Source organism: Pteropus medius, unplaced genomic scaffold, assembly GCF_902729225.1.
Source record: "Pteropus medius unplaced genomic scaffold, Ma_sr-lr_union100, whole genome shotgun sequence".
Lineage (NCBI taxonomy): Eukaryota > Metazoa > Chordata > Mammalia > Chiroptera > Pteropodidae > Pteropus > Pteropus medius.
In genome coordinates, this window is record NW_024340692.1 from 10,693,626 (window position 1) to 10,711,373 (window position 17,748).

General features: G+C 39.6%; 1 protein-coding gene across 9 annotated transcripts in view; it reads right to left on the minus strand.

Annotated features, from left to right (window-relative positions):
* Positions 1-3,524: 3,524 nt before the first annotated feature.
* The window catches only part of KDM4C (lysine demethylase 4C), a 363,396-nt gene continuing 349,172 nt past the window's right edge, over positions 3,525-17,748 (minus strand). For 8 of the 9 annotated variants that reach the window (XM_039879403.1, XM_039879513.1, XM_039879490.1 and 5 more), the window contains 3 exons: positions 12,534-12,653; positions 9,212-9,304; positions 3,539-4,606 (listed from right to left, as the gene is read on the minus strand). In XM_039879403.1, coding sequence (XP_039735337.1) covers positions 4,430-4,606; positions 9,212-9,304; positions 12,534-12,653 — 390 coding nt within the window. In that variant the 3' untranslated portion in view covers positions 3,539-4,429. Of the gene's footprint in view, positions 4,607-9,211; positions 9,305-12,533; positions 12,654-17,748 lie in introns of all 9 variants that reach the window. The other variant, XM_039879670.1, reaches the window with a different exon arrangement.

The following is a 17,748-nucleotide window of genomic DNA, read 5'->3' on the forward strand; positions in this document are numbered from 1 at the left end:
AAACGGATCAAAAGTGCACTGTAAGAGCCCTGAAAATTAACTTGTTGTTGGAACCACCACCCACAAAAGTGGGTCAGGACCTGAGCACCAAACCAAAACAGGGTGTCTGCCTGCTAAAAGGAAAGATTTAAATAGAATCTTAAGTCTTCTAAACATGATACCTAAAATGTCCAGGTTACAGTTGAATCACTTGTCACGACAGAACCAGGAAAATCAAAACTTAATGAGAAAAGACAATTAACAGACACCAATATTGAGATGAGTTAGACATTGGAATCATCTGACAAAGATTTTAAAGAAGTCATCAGAAAAATGCTTTAATGAGCAATTATGAACACTCTTGGAACAAATTTAAAAAAAGAGAATTTCAGCAAAGAAATAGAACATATAAAAGAGAACCAAATGGAAATTATAAAACTGAAAAACACAATAACCTAAATAAACTCACTTGGGGGCTCAATAATAGTTTGGAGATGGCAGAGGATAGAATCAGTGTCAGATCAATAGAATTTACTCAATTGGAATAGAGAAAACAGACATAAAAGATCATCAAGGAAGAATGGGTATAAGGTTTAAAAAAATATTCCAAGAAATAATGGCTGAAAAATTCCCCAAATTTGGTGAAAGGTCAAGAAGCTACAAACATCAAACAAAATAAACCCAAAGAAATCAAAGCTAAGACACATAATTATCAAACTTTGGAAAACCAAAGACGAAGAAGAAAATACTGAAAGGAGAGAAGAGGGGGTACATGTCCAATAGGGAACACCAATTTGAATGTTAAAAGACTTCTCATCCAAAACCACTTGAAATGCTTTCCCCAAGGTCGCTATTTCCATCACCCCCAAAAGTTCCTTCAAACTCTTTGTTGTCAATCCCCTCCCCACCTCCACTCCTTGGCAATCACTGATCTCGTTTTCATCCCTATGGTTCTGCCTTTCCCAAAAGGTAAATTTCATGTATTTTTAAACATCTGCCAATAAAGATGATGCTTTCTCTAGTGCTAACCTGTCTTTTGAGCTTCAGACTCATTCATCAAATATCTTTTGTTTCGGTCAGATTTAAAATCCTCTTTTTTCTTCATGCATTGAGAAGTTTGAGTGATTCAAAAATTACTGAACCTGAGACTTTACTAGTCTCTCCATTAAAGAGGGGAAAAGTTCTTACTTTGCTAATTTCTTGGAGAGGTTAAATAAGTAAAACGCCACTAAGGAGCCACACAGGCTGAGTATATACAATAGATAGATGCTCAATATATCATTAATATCAGCTTCTTCCAATGAAGTTCTCTTTCTTCAAGGAGACCTGCACCTTTTGAGGATGGAACATGGGGTTTCTAAATTGTCAGCCCACTTGATGGAGAGTTCAGACCTCCTCAGATGCCAGGAATCATTCTCCCCACCAGTCAATAGGCGAGAAATGCTAACACTTCCAATGACTGCCATCTGAATTCCCAGAGTCAGTATTACAATTGAGTCTTGCTACCAACCAATTACTTCATGTAATGAGAATGCCTCAGGAACTCGTTAGCTTCAAGTTTAGGGGGCTGATTGATATCTGAAATGAAGATTGTTTCATTTCTGATCTTTTATTTAAAGGTGAAAATAAAGCACAATGTTATCTTGCAGCATATACTGCTCCAGTATGATGACTCACAGACTTCCGGGTCACTTACAGTAACATACGCATTTTGGCCTGTTCCACATTGGACGGGTACAGGGAGAAGTGGCAGACCCATTCACTCCTACATATTTTTGCATCCTGAGTCTTCATATTTTCATACACTATTACCCAGTAGCAATTTCTAATGTACTCTGAGAATGCATGTGGTATTTTAGTGGATGCTTCTTCTCAATCTCTCTCTAGATGAACTAAACAAAAGTACCTTAATAAAAGTAAACTGATAAGGATAACATTGTTCTCATTTCAAACATACATAAAAGAACTAAAATGTTGTAAAATATGTCAGGCAGTTTTTACTAATCCTCTAATCTCCTGAGAAAGGGCTTGCAATGAGAATTACATTAGAATTATCACAGCTAGCATTTTAATACTAGAAGGACTTCAATTGATTTCATGCTACACATACACTAAAAATGCAGTTAGTGTAAGGTAAAGAAATTAAAATTACAATTGAGGTGTCATACAGTAAGTGAAAAAGCCTGAAAGGTCTGTCTGGTCACAGAGCTAATAATGACTTTATGCAGAATGCAGTGGAACAAAGGTGCCTTTCTCAAGACCCAAAGTGAACCCGTGGCCGGCACTATTTTGCTAAGGCCGTATACAGCTGTACTTGGTTATAGGAACATTAGTTAAGTGAGACCATAAAAAACAGCTGTATTTGAGATCACACAGAACTCTACATTTTCTCCCTGTAGCAGCCAATCAGAAATCTTGCTGACAGGCAAACATGTACGAAACGAATGATCCTATTTAGATTAATTCCCGTTAATGCCTTACACAGGCCTACTTTCCTGGCATATCATGAAGAGAGTGGGTCAGTTCCATTCGAGATCCGGAGATAGAAAATGCGAGCTTGATTACTTGATAAAATATATGACTATACTGGTAGAGAATGTGGAGAGCTCAGTCTTTAAAAATAAAGCTGGTGAGCTCTTCCCCAGCTCAGAGTTCAGCCACGAGGCACTCTGGAAACTCAGCACTCAGCCGGCAAGCAGTCTAGAGAACTGAGATTTAACTGTGGCTCTGTCACGACTGTTTCAGTTCTTTACTCTCTATCCAGTAACCCAATATATCCACTCTTTGCCGTGAAATTGTGAAATGCCCTCAAATCACTGGCTCTGGGATTTGGCCCATGGGATGTTAAACATCACAGACAGGACTGAAATGTGCTTACTTGGCTGGGCTCACTTGCTTTCTACCTCTGCCATTGGCATGAGAACATACCTGGGTTACCCGCTGGGTCCAGTGGCCTGATAGGAGGCACGTGGAGCAGATATGTGAGCTGTCCAGGCTGAGGTCAGCACAGCTGTCCAGCCAAGCCCAGCCTGGATCAGCCAACCTACAGACTCATAAGCAAAAGAAGTGCTTCTTGTGGCAGGCCGCTGAGATTTTGCACTTGTTTGTTATGCAGCATCACTGAGGCCACAGTTAACTGATGCCTCACTGGGGACCGTGTGACCTTGGGCAATCCCTCTGCTGCCTGTCCTCCGCTCTCACCTGTAAAGCGAGGGGAGGGGTTGGAAGATCCATACAGCAGCTTCTAATGGTAACTGGGGACCAAGAGCTCCAGACTCTGGGTGCTCAGATTTCCTCCAGGCCTAGAAGAAGGAGCTGAGGAAAACACTCCCGCTGGCACTGCAGGAAGGCAGAAAAGGCTTTATCTCCAACGATATGCCATAAATGCTTGACAATGTGTCCGCAGTTACGTAAACAGTCTATGAGAGAAGAAGGGTCTGACGAACCTGGAGGCCAGGATGTCTTGATAGCCAGCTCCCAAAGAAAACTTGTTTTTCTATTGGTTGAAAACTAGACGAATAAGCAAGTCAGAAGACAGAGTGGAGAAAATGAAAATCTTTATTTTTAAACACTAGTACATTTTCAGGCTGTTTTAAAAAGGAAAAAATCATATTAATTCAAAACTATGCATCAAAGCATATTTATTTAAACTCTAATTTTACAAACACATAATGAAAGAAACATATTTTATAAATATCTACTCAGAATATGTATTATGAAAAAAAGTGTTTAAAAATAACAGCCCCAGATCTCCCTCTTTAAATATATAAAATTCCCATACAATTCATAAGAATACTTTCTCAAGAGCCAAAAATTTCACAAAGGCCAACAACTCAGTTCTCATCAGACACAATCAAAAGTAATAAGGATATAAAAAAATGTAAAAGTTCTGTACAGGGAAATATAGATAGCACACGGGTAAATCTCATTACCATACATGCCATTTGTGTTTTAAAAATGTTTTATAAAAACTGCCATTTAAAACAAATAAGTGAGAGTCCTTCCCTGACTGTGGAAAATATATAAATTATCACCCTCCCACCTGGGTGCTGAGGCTCCCACCTGCTGGGGTTGGGGAGTGAAGTTTCCATGTGTTTCCTAACTAGGGGTCTGAGCCACACGTGAGGACCCACCTCCTCTGGCAGTGGCTGTATTTGGTGAGTGAGTCACTATTATTTCCTTTCACGTAGAAAAATCCTTTTGTATCATAAAGGACAACTGCTCACAAGTGAAAGCAAGATTAGGGGATGACTTCAGATTGTTGTATGCAATTAATTATATGCATATTTTGTGGTTTGGGCGACCAAACACTGGGAAGTCTAATTTTCCACTATCAGAGACCCGCCCTGTCACCTACTGCAAGGAAACACACGGCACAGCCCCTCGGCTGCCCCTGCATCTTCCCTCTTCCAGCCCAAGCTGCTCTGATGCCTGCAGCAGTGCATGCAGATTATTGTCTCTTCTGACACTTCTTTTGGAAAGAGCTCTTCAAAAAAGTGCGGTATACAGGGTCGTCCACATATTCGTTCTTAAACCTGGAGCTCAGCACTCTTTGTCGCTTTTTCTCCCCTTGGATTATGTCTGTTCCATAAAATGTGTCTTCAAATCGCATATCGGAGGCTGTGGACTAAAATTAGCCAGTGTTACGTTGCAGAAGGGTATGGCATTCGACCGCGACAAGAATGAACAAAGATCTGATTCGGGTGGCTGGGGGTGGGGTGCTGAGGCCAAGCTGCCAGTCCAGGGTGGTGGAAGGGCCCCACGCAGGCAGCTCTGGAGTCCTCTTACCTATTCCAGCCTCCTACCTCCATTTAGCCCCACTTTCTTCAGCATCTCCAACCCCAGCGACCTTCCCCAACACAAGCAGGATTCAAAGTCTTCTCATTTAAATCTCCCTCACTCTCCATCTTCCCTCTGGCTCCTGCCCAACCAGAGTTTTGAGAAATTTGTCAGCAGTCATCTCTAATTCACTCCTATTCCTATTTATTCTGAGCCTCTGCCCCCCAACCTCCCTGAATATGTCCTTGGCTCAAGTCTTAGTTCCTATGACACCTTTTTATCCTACATTTCTTTGACTATTGTCACCTAACTATTGCTGGAAGCTCTCTTCTGTCATTTTATAAGCCCTTCCTCCTGCCTCTCCTCTTCCTCCTCTGGGGGCTCACTGTTGATGTCTCAGGGGTTCCCCTTTCTTAACTATCTGCTCAACTCTGACACCCCTGTGGTTTTACATTTGGCCTTCTCCTATCCGCATATGTTTCCCCAGTCTTCACGCCCACACTTATGGCTTTAATTCCTGCATCTACTCCCAGGATGCTGACATCCAGTCCAGACCTCCTCCTGTGCTCAGACCTGCATGTCCAACTGCTCAGCAAGCACCCCAGAGTGTTTATCCTAGGGGCACTTCGAATTAACCTGTCCTAAATTGAGCTCAAAGTCTTCCTTCTCCATTGCTGTCCTCCCTATATTCCATAAATGGCACAACTATCCCCATCCATCTAGCTACATAGATCAGAAACCTAAATGTCATTGTAAAGTGCTCCCTGCCCCACTCTGTCCAGGACCCCTCCCTACAAGAAGCCCTCCATCCTTTCTTCTTTATCCCTACTGGACTCATGGTGCAAGTAGGCCCTCCCAATTCCTCTCCTGAAGCACTTCAATAAATGCTACACCCCCAGGTTATTTCTACCGAATCACTAGATGAAAATTCTCTAAAAACTTTCTGACTATGTGATACCCCTGCTTATAATCTTTCAAGAGCCCTACTGCCTTCAAGATAATATCCAAGCTCTCTAGGCTGGACCTACTGATAACTTGGCATAATCCTACCTCATGCTCTGGTCAGAGTGAATTGTTTGCAGGTCCCGGACACACTTTATTGGCTCATTTGTGCCTTTCAGTCTCCATACGCACAGCTAGCTGTCTTTGTACGGAAGATTTTTCGTGTTTCCTACCACAGGCAAACTTGAGGGACCTTCTTTTAGGTTCCTTTACATGTCAATGCAGTAGAATGAGGACAGTGGTAGGAATGCTGGGCATGTAAATTTCTCCCCATCAGGGGTTCCTTGAAACCCTCGAGGGTGAGGATATTAAGTACCAAGTACCGAATTTTATACATGTTCTCAACACCAAGCAATGTGCCCAGCACTCAATCACTGCTCAGTAATGTTAGCTGGGGGAAGGAATACAGGCTTCTTCTGCTATGCTCAGGTAAAGTCTACACTATAAAGCACTATTTTTGCTTCCTAATTCCCTACTATTTTGCCTCTTAAAATGTGTTTCCAACTGGTTTTCATCGAGGTGAATCGCTTCAAATAACACCGACATGCAGTGTGTCTTACTATGTCACTGAGGTCACCTTCCCTGGACAGTAACAGAGGCAGAGTCCAGCTTTTAGGGCTTGAAAACAGTCAATCGTGAAGAAGAGACAAACAATGGAATGGTTACAAAGAAGCTTGAAAATTAAAAAAATGGGCCCAAATGCACAGCTGAGCATGTTCCCTGCCAGTTATGAGACGGTTATCCAGGGTAACAGGCTGCCTCAGGGGTGCCCCAGACAGGACCCTGTTGCACTCAGGAAGACTGTGGGTTGGTTGAGTACCCTCTGCTATTAGGAGAAAAGATTTTTGTTTCATTCATTTTTGTCAAAGTACTTCCTCTGAGTAATCTTTCCCTTTTATAAGTGCTAAAGTTATCGAAGGAGAAAATAAAACATCTATGAAAGTGTTGCCACTGTGTGAGAACAGCAAAAGTCAGCCTCTTGAATACAATAATAAAACAGATTTACCAGTAGCTCTAGTTAATTATGCACCGTTGCTATGGTTATTCTCTGAGACAATAAAAGGTAATAGGGCTATTTCTGAAGTTAGTGGGAAAGAACTCAGCACAATCACTGAGGTGGACTGCTGACTCTTTTGAAAAATTTCTTCCAAAGTCAGCGTGAGTCTGGGTGAGCACAAGCCATTAAAACATGAAGGCCTCCCAGTGAGGGCTGCTAACCCACCCCACCTTAAAACACACAAAGAGATTTCTCTAGTCATAAAATATCTTCCATCAATGAGTTTTCCAATTAGATTTGTTTCACCAACTGGAAAAAGAATAGCAGTCACAGACAGACCAACCAAGAGCCAGAGGGTTATATACCAATCTGAAGGAAAAGCCGTTTGCTACAACAGGAGCGTGTAAGTCTTTGAATCAATAAAAACAGGGGTGGCAAGCTGGATTTAGTGACCGTGAGCCTTTGTTCCTGAGGATATTTTCTACCAGGCTCAACTGTTTGACATAACAGGTTATATTCTGAGTATATATGTGATTTATATATTTTTCATTGCCATTTTTTAATTAAAATTTTTTATGAGAATTAAAAAAATGTTGAATGTTGGTATAATTGTTCAGAGAAATGAACCTTAGAAAAATCAGAAGTTCAAAAAAAGCTACATGAGAAGGCATTCTGGTTTAGAGTCAAATCTACTGTGGAACAAAGAGATTGTGATCAGAACAGAAAGCAAAAAGATTTCTTTTAATGCGATTAAGAAATAGCATTTGAAATCTGTAAGACCTGGCTGGCAGGATGCTTAACCATACATGGATTTAAAAAATCAAAAGACCTGAGAACCTTCCAGAGGGCCACCTACTCCATTTCCCATCCTCAAAATCTCTAGGTGATTAAAAAAAAATTTTTTTTAATTTAAAAAAAAGAAAAGGGGAGGGGAGGAGAGGGGGAGAGGGGAGAGGGGAGACAAGGGAGAATCTATGGAAGATAGGAGCATAGAATGAGAGGGAACCATCTTCAGCATCTTGAAAACGAAAGCTGCTCTTAAGAGATTTCAAGACCTAGAACACTGACAAGTTATTCAGTTTTTTAGGTCTTTGTTACGATTTAGTTGATGTCATTACAATAGGAATATTTGATTTTCTCTTTCCCTGCAGTTTATCATCTCGTAGATAATCTATTTTCAGGCATGTGGTCCCCTACGTGCCCCTATGGGTGGGTAGCAGTTTTTATTTCTTAAAAAGGTTCAGACAGATAAGTTAGGGACTTATTTACTATCACTATTACTATCACCATTATGTTACTCTCACTCCTCTCTTGACTATTTTACTTTGAAGAACCTTCCTGTCAGGGATGCAGCTGAGAAGGAAAGTCACACCTGATGCAGTTGCCTGTTCTTAGGATTCCACCTAATAGGAAAGGAGCTAAATGTACAACTAAACATTTAAGGAAACCCATGGTTTTCCCAATCAATATATGGTAACTCTACCCCTGCAGAAAAGTGTATCATAAGCATGCACAGTCTTGTTAGTGGAAGCAACTAACTAAAACTAAGGGTAGCATTTATTCAGAGAAAATTTTAGTCAGAAAAATCCCATTCATTCGAATTTTCCTGTTCAGTATGTATCATTTCGCAGATGCAGTAGATGCAATTCTGAGTAAAACTGACTTCATTTCAGGGTCCACTAAATATTTTATGATACGATAATGAAAACTAAGTTATTATGAATTATATATATTTTTAACAACTTCAGTTATGGTTATTTTTCCATGTTTATTTGTCTCTTAACAGTATGTGCAAACTATTTGAAAACTAATAGCCTTTTCTTTTTTACTAAATTGCTTTAGTATTCCCACAACTAGTATTTGGGCTTTCTTGATTTATTCTCTTATAAAAGTGACAGCATTGGTTTAATTATGAACTGACACATACATTAATGAACTTCTGACGAGTTATTCAGTTTTTTAGGTCTTTGTTAGACTTAAAACAGAAGAAAGAACAGTTAACTTCACTGTTAGCAAAGTATATCAATATATGATAAGGGTATGGGAAACTAGACATTCACTTATGCCAAGTCCCTTTTAATCTACTGACAGCTTTCTTTTAATATCGCCTCTACTAACGAGATTGTACATGCCTTGATGGTGCCCCCGTAGGTCCCCTGTGCCTTGCATAGACAGAGCACATATTCAACAACTATTTTTGTATGCCAATAAATGTTAACACAGAAAAGCATCATTTGACCTCACTGGAAAGAAAAGTAAGAAACCTACACTGGCTTTTCTGTTTGGGGCCAAATTTGAGGTTTGCGTTCAATTGGTTTCAATAAGGGACAAGTTGCATTGGCTTTCTTCAAAATCAATCCAGAGGCCTCAGCATGTTTCCTGCCAGACTTGGGAAACAGAGGGAGAGGATAAGGGAATCACATGACAGATCCAGTGGCATTTGACAGCACTTACAAAACGAGCTTTCACTCTCTTGGGTAACTCTTCATCTAAGGTATAGATGTCCTCTCTCTTCATTGCTATCTGGGATCCATCTTCGAATTCAACCTAATGAAAAATAAAATAAAACATCATAATATGTATTAAAAAACAAGCATTGGCCATTTTTGTCAGTGTTCTAATGAACGACATAAAAAAAGAAAGCAAGGATGGAACAGAATAAACAAGGGAATCAGCCGACAGCCAAGGAAGAAAAAACCTTTACCTTATCACACAAGAACAAAATATGTTTTCATACGAGCTAAATTCCTGAAGATTAGTGTCTTGAAATATGTGAAATGAAAACTTTACCCCCCAAAGCAAAAGCAAAAAAAAAATAGCTGCTGCTCAAGTAATTTCTCAGAACGTAAGATTGTGGCCAATCTAACATTAAGACATGGTAGGCCTGCCAGTACCACTCATTTCTTCAAGAGGCTCTGACAACAAAAAAGAAAGGATTGTTCCTCTATGAAGAAAAAAAAAAACACACAAAAAAACGATGATATAGTGGCACTTGTATAATAATTCTTCCCCCAAAACTAATTTTTCAAGTTCTCACAGAGCTTTAATGTTCAAAACTCACTTTTGTCAAATTTGACCAAATGGTCAGTAAAATCCCAGGTTCTCAACTTCATAATGTGTAAATCACAGTTTATTTATAATAAATAAAAATATATTATCACCTAAAATTAAAATGTTTAAAACTATTTTTTTCAAGCTAGTCAAATGACAGCAATAATTCCATAACCAGTTTTTCTCCAACATTTTAAGAGATTTTCTCAGAGACAGTTTAAGTGACATTGGCTACCAGAAACCCAGAGCATCTGGGGGAAATTCGTCAAATTCCCTATTCAAAGGGATTGTTCTTTGTTCAGGTTCAATCCCACATAAACTATTCTAGGAGAAGAGAACAAAATGTGAGCAAACAGGGTAGAATATCTAATACATTCTAACTCTGAACCACTTATGATTTTTGAAGTCCCTAACTTATCTGTCTGAACCTTTTTAAGAAATAAAAATATGCTTGCACTTCTAGTTAAAAGGTAAGTTAAACCATGGAACTGAGCAATGTTAATAAAAAATGTGCTAGAGTTTAGAAAACGTTATAATAAAATATATAATTAAACTTATTATCCATGTCCTGCTTGCATTTGATTAAGCTGAAACAATAAGGCAGAATGAAGTCTCAGTCACAGGAAAGCTCTCCCTGTCACTTTCCAGAAGGCCAGGTGGGAAGGCTTTTCTTCCAGGCCTTGTTTTCCAGAATGGTTTCTTTAATATTTACTTAGGCCAAGGTGTCATCTCATTCATACAATTTGATAGCATAGCTAGAACCACCTGTGCCTACTTTTTTTGTATTTAAGATCATTTGAAAATTCTAAAAGAGGAAAAGGCAATTATAAACTAAAAAGGGAGTATGCTATGGTGACCAACTGTCCTGGTTCACTCGGGACTGAGGAGTCTCCTGCGATGCAGGACTTTCAGTGCTAAAATCAGGTTGTTCACTGTAGTTGGGACAGAGCTGAGAACAAATTTTGGCCCTTCCCTTTACCAGCTGCATGCTCTTAAATTATTAAATTCAATGAGCCTTTTTGCCCTCATTTGTAAAATAAGAGTCAAAAACACCTATCTTATAGGGCTACTACAAAGGTCAAAAAAATGCATATATTTAGGATATTTATCACTGTGTAGTAAGTATTTAGTTTTGTCTATTTTTATAAATGTCTTTGCTTATTCAATAGTGAGCCTGAATAATCAGATACAAAACACAAAATGATCTCAAAAGGCCACTTGGTTTAATGAGGAATTTTACACTACTTGTACTTAAGAGACAATTTTAATATTAGTCTTAACTTTTTCATTAAGTCTATAAATATGCTTACAGTTCTGTTGATAGGCCATCATAAATTCAACTGAAGTTAACATACTGGTTTCTAATTAGCTTGAATTTCAACATGTCCTCATTATGATACCTTTAATGTAGCAGACAGCTTTGTTACATGTGAGATTCTTCACTTTAACATTTATTTTTTAATTAAAAGTAATTACTTTCTTGTGAATGATGTGATAATACTTCTGTCTAGGAGTCTCCAAGATTATCGGCCTGTCTTGCGATTTTTGTCTAATTCTGGACATTCTGCTGCAAAGCAGCTCCAGCACCTACCCTATTATAAATGACCTAAAGCTACATCTTACTGTCATCAATACAAAGGGGAAAATGGCACATACGTGTATACACACATACGCACATACACATGCACAATATATGTATATGTAAGCATCCTCCCCTCGCCACTTTTGGGTTTTTCTAGACCTTAAAAAATGTTCTAAGTTTTCCAAACTTCTTTGAATACTTTTAATTATACTGTGCTCCAGTTCCTGAGGCTGTGTCTTATAATGTACTCTTCCATTTAAGCCCTTATTCCTTATCGGTCTTTGAACAACTTCTCTGCTGAAACTGGCAGTCTTATCATTCTCAAGCTATTTTTTAACTTAACAGGCCTGAATCTTCTTGCTTTTTCTCCTATTTCTTCAATCCTCCTGTTTTTACTCTACTGCTTAGTCTGAGAATGTTGATTTCTGCCATCATGTCACTGAAAGTACTATGGTGTATTGGTTCTAATAAATTTGTCCCTTTTTAAAGTTTTTCTGAAGGAATATAAATTCACATGTGCTATCCATGTTGCTGTCCTCCTTACAGTTTAACTCAATCTCATTACTGATAGGGATAATATTCATTTTTTAACTGAATATTAACAAAATGTAGAGGTCCCTAGTGAACAGAATGTCCAAGTGATAGCTGTACTTTTCATTAAATGAGCACTCCTTTAAGCTTGGGTGTATTACTGGCCACATCTGTGCCAGTGCACCATTGGTTTAGGTTTGCAAAGAGCCAAATGGGGGTCTTGTCTCTCAGGCAAAACCCACCAACTCAGGGCCTGCTGGTTGATGAATAGCCATCACTGCCTTGGCTTATGGTGAGATAAACAAGCCAATCAGTCTCTTCCCATTCAATAAAAACAAAGGAAAGTAGCTTATCATCCAGTTGCTTATCTTTCCAGCCTAATGATAGTCCTTTCCATTCATCAAATGTTATTAGGCTTTCCCAGTGTCAAACTTGGTAATAAAACTCCAATATCTGGGTCATCAGACATCAAATCTTGGCCTCCTTTATAAAATAAAAGGTGCTCCAAATTGATGTGGCTTATTGATTGAGCAGCACACTGAATATGCTTTCTACTCTCTAGCTTCTCCTGTCTGTCTCAGCAACACAAGCATCACACCGGGCAGCACTCACCTGGTACATGTGGGCAACATTTAGTCCAAGATATTTTGCCCCATAGAGCTTGCCATCGGGCCACTTGACTTGGACGACTTCTCCCTCGGCGGGAGGGCCCAGCTTCACACAGTCTCGGCTCTACGGAATAAACAGAGACAGGCTTTTCAAGGCAAGTGTCTAAGTGACTGCATTTAGAACTTAGCAAATGATGAACTCCTGGCAATTAAAAGGAGTTATTGCTTCTGTGTTTTATGGATTATGATCCTGCATGGGTGTTCAGGGGAAGAGATATGAGCCAAAGGAGTACTTAAAGATTCAGCCTACATCATAAAGTTGCAAAGGAACCACCATAATCCAAGCAGGAGAAAATAGCAGCATTTACATTTGCTATTTGACAAAGAATTGTTCAGAGGGTGAGTAAAATATGCATAAAAACTGCTTTAGCTGAGAAATAGACCAGCTAATGATTTATAACACCTGACATTTATGTAGCATTTTGCAGTTAACAAAATGCTTTAACATACATCTCATGTGATCCTCATAATCACTCCATGAAGTAGGCAGAGACTATTAATTATCCCTATTTTATTGACAAGGAAACTGAGCCTCCAAGGAAGCTCTTTGAAGTTGTCATGACCTCTGGAGGAGTGAAGTTGAATAGGAGAATAAGAGGTGAGGACAGACATCCAAGTAGAGGTGGGGCTGGGGAAGGAGCAGAGTGAGATGGTAGCTGGAAGGCCTTGACAAAGTAGCAAAGAAAAAGACACAGGGAGCAGCATGGCAGGTGAAGGTGGAAGCGTTGCATTCCGTTTGGCAGTCCTCTTCTGAAGACCCCTGAACATCCCCCAACAGGCATCCTTTTGCCACCATCTCCCATTAAGTGACTAACCCACTTCCTTGCACAGGTAGTCACGGAAATAGCCATAACCAGTCTCCTCACTTCAGGTCTTCTACTCAACACCACCTCCTCTGAAGGCAGTAGTAATTCAGAGCAAATTCCCCAGTAATTCATCCTGGAAGGTGCTTGATTTTGGAGCGTGGGGGGTGGGGGTGGGGGGATGAGGTGGGGAGTGTATAGGTAAAATAATGAAGTGTTTTCACAGACATAGTTGCAAACTCTCAAGTTTATATGTGTTCGGTACGGTACAATAAAGTTTTAATACAAAGGAATTAAATATTTGACAACTTTGTAAGTTTTCTGCATGTTTAGCAATTTATGTTCTGCTAATACTGGTATATTACTAATGAGGTCAACCTGATTGAAATGCACTCTTGACCAATCAAGCTATAAATGCAGATGGGGCATGGTTCTGTGGTTAAAATCAGAGGCACATACAGAAATATTTAGTAGTTTATGATCAGAAATTCACTGTGTATTACTTTTCATTATTAATAGAAATTTTGCATTATAAAGGAGTGGCCATTTTATTGTTGGGGTCAGAGTACAAATGAAAGGCTCAACTATTCATTTTTCTCTTTACAGACGGTGCTTCCATTTAGAGCTATAAGCAAAGAAAAATTGTGTGCTCAGAGGCTCTGCAGAATTGACAGTCTGCATCTAACTCAGTCCAATGAAAATAAGTTTATTTTTAGTCTTCATAATATTTGACTTCGGGCATGTGGAATTGAAAGGGTAGGCTATAAAATGTATTATATCTACACCGCTGCAAAGTGCTTAGTATCACCTCACTTTCCATTTCCCTTCCCAATAGGTACGTGGTACTGAGCACACTGAAAGATGTAGCTTCTAAATACACACTGTCCAGTCTCCTAGGTTAGGAAGCCACATCAGCTCCGGGACAACTCTGAGTTGAAACCTGGATGCTTGGGGATGGGGATAAGAGCAAGTTTTTTCCCTTTCCTAAAGAGTTTTCTTCCATGTGGAGGAAGCTCCATCAGGGTAACGCCCCTGGCTTTTTTCTACTCTCTCATTCATTCACTCTTCGAATAAGGAGTGACTTAATTTTATTGTTGAGTTCTGAAGGAGACTATTTTTCAAACTAAGCACTACAGTCAGTGTCCTGGGTGATACAAAAAACTTACAGGCTCTGTAGGATATTTGCAGGAGAAGCATAGCGACACTTAGACCCCCAGCTTACTACTACTTCTAACTTGTTTAGACCTAACTTAACAGATGAAACAGTTTGGTATTTTTTTGGCCTTGGGGCACTGTAAAAACTGTGGTGAGATACCCAGGGTCTGTAAGCCAGGATAGTTTGGTAACTGTCTTAACCCTTCACCTTCCCTTTCTCTTTGGAGGAGCTGGTGGTTTCCTGCACCACCTGCCACTTGGAGGCCTAATTCTCAGGCCCAGTATTAGGAAACCCGTTTGCCCACAGATATAAGCCACATTCTACAATATCTGCTTTATTCATAATAAAGGAGCTATTTTTAATCTCCAAATCCTGACTCCTTTGTCTCTCTGTATTGCTTTCACTCGGGGAGAATGAGAAGTTCTATTTATTGGGCCCTTCTTTAATCCCAACAGAGATAAGTCAAGGCCTCACGGAATTATGGAGGCTAAACTCCCCATTTACTCACCCATCAAAAACCACTACCAAATGGGGAAAGTTATGTACTTTACAGATCTTTATGTAGTTTTACAGATCTAACCTTCAAAAGGTTTTCTAACCTTTAAAATAACCCTCCAAAACAAATCCTGACTTGCAATTTTAGGTACCATATCACCAAGGTGTGGCAATGCCCACAGAAATGTAGCCTAAGCTTGTTAATTATCTTGTTATCCCCCTAACCCCCTCCTCTGGCCTCTATGCAATCTTCCTTACCTTCCCTCCTTAAATTCAAATGCATAAAGGAAGCTGCAAAACTGTTATTCTGTGGAGCTTTGGAGATCATGCTCCCCCGCATATACAGTCAGTTTGACTCAAATAAACTCATAAAAATTTTTTGAAATTGGCCTAAACAAAGTATAAAGTATACTTGAGGCATTTATCATAAAACCATAGCTTTATTAATGAACTAAGTGTATGCAACTTTACCAAGTGAGAAACAACTTTTTTTTTTTTAAAGGTGTTTGAAAAGGAAATGCCTCAGATACAGCTTGATCTTTCTTACTAATTTTCAATCAACCCTTTACTCACAAAAGATCTTAATTTGGCACTGAAAAGACCTGACTTCAAGGGGCTTCTTCGGACTCTGCCACAACCTATCTTTGCTCTGTATCGGCCAAAGATCAAGATCATAATCATACTCTTCCACATCGAGAATTGAGAGAAGATGCTTCAGTTTGCTTTCTCAATCTTCTTGCTTTCAGAACTCTTTTATTTATTCATAGTAGAAGAATAAAGAAAAATAACCAACCAACTATACAACAGAAAATTGTTCTGTAACTCCCCCTCCCCCTTCCCCTGCAGCACCAGGAGACACTATTCTTCGCCACGATGGCTACGTTCTTAACCTTTGCCAGGTCATTTAGCTCTAAGTGGATATATCTGATTTGTATATAATTTAATTTAGTATTATTCATTATTTACACTGCAGTTACTTTCTAAATGGATTTAAGGCAGCCCACAGTAAAACACAAGAGTTATTTCTGTAACATCTAGTTTCCTCCATAGAGAAATAGTTTCACTTTATCAGCTGTCTCTAATTTTGAATTTGCCAGAAACTTTCTGACTACCTTTTATCCTCTATGGAGTATAAAGCATTTAAACAGAAACGGAACCAGGAGCATGTTGGCTGATGAGAGGCTGAAAGGTTTGATATTTAGGTTTCCCTGATCTCTCCAAAGCAGAAGCTGCTGGGTGTCCTCAAAATTGTCACAATGACTAATCCAGTATCTATTTACTGACTATCTGTGTGAGACGCTAGAGGAGTCAACAATGTCTAGCTCCCCAAGCTAGGGGCAGACAGATGGCATCTTGTCCATACTTGGAGGCCTGTCACACTGAGCCCCACAGCTTTGTGTGTCTGTGTGTGGGGGGAGGGGGGAGGAGGGGAGCTCATGGGCCCTTGAAAGGGCTGAAATCTATAGGGAGCACGTCAGCTTTGGCCCCCATAATCACTTCAACCAGAAGAGAACTTTTATTTGATTTATATATTGAGTTTCTGAGTGAGAGATCATGTAGGAAAAAAGGTATCTGTTAAAAATAAAAGGTCTGAAAAAATAAAATAAAATAAATAAAATAAAATAAAATATCTGAAAATGAGAGGATTTAGTTTGTGGAAAACCACAGCTTGAATGGTCTGTCCTCCCTCTTAAAAGTCTTCAGCTAGCTCACATCTCCATAGGCTGTGCACGAGAAATCAGACCACAGAGCACACACAGCTTCTCAAAGCGTGGTCCCAATCACTGGAACACATTAAAAATGAGAATTCAAACCCCCTCTCCCAACAGTTCTATGTGACCTGGGTGATTTTTTTAAAGCATTCTAGAATTTGAGATCTTTTATATTCAAGGATGTAAAATGCTAACGAGGTCTTTCCTAATGCAGTTTGTAATGTGTTGTTGGAGCAAGTAAAACACCTTTGCTGGAAAATTATATGCATTAAAAACCCTGACTAATGCATTTTTCTCAGTTGCTGTCTAGACCTTCAGAAGCAGTTTGCCTTCACCTGACATAAATAGCTGTTTACCATTTGCTGTATTGCCTCCAGGGATGTGTAAACTCCCCTAAAATCTGCCAGAGTCCTGTCCACAGGGACACAGGTGTCTGGAGCTGCCACAAAGCCAGTAGCTAGAGTACTAAATAGATGATGTGAAAATAATAATCACAGTCAAGAGTGGAATTCTGGCTATGATTAAAGGACTATGATTAAAGGACTGAGATGGGTCATCAACTTAGGCAAGAGGACTGTGTCATATCACATTCCTGCCAAAGTCAGGGCCAAACTCCTATACTTGCTCCATCAACTACAGAGAAGAGCCCAAGTGCCAGTCTGATTTTTTGAATTCTTAAGTCACGTTCTTGGAACTCTTACTGGGCCTGTTGAAATGGAGCTCTACAAGCTGTTGTCCTTGAATGCTGCTTGTCTTACTACTCCCCTCCTCACCATGCCAGCCTCTACACCTGTCAAGTATTAGCCACAAAGCGGGCAGCCCTGTCAGTCCAGCTGCACCAGATGAAGATATGGTACATGAATTCCCAAGAGTTAATCTACATATAGTTTGGGGCTTGTGACAGTCTCTTTTAGAAGAAATGCTTAAGTGACTGGGAGCGAAATGATGACACCAGATGCTGGCGTTTTAAGGGATAATCACCTGCTCATTACT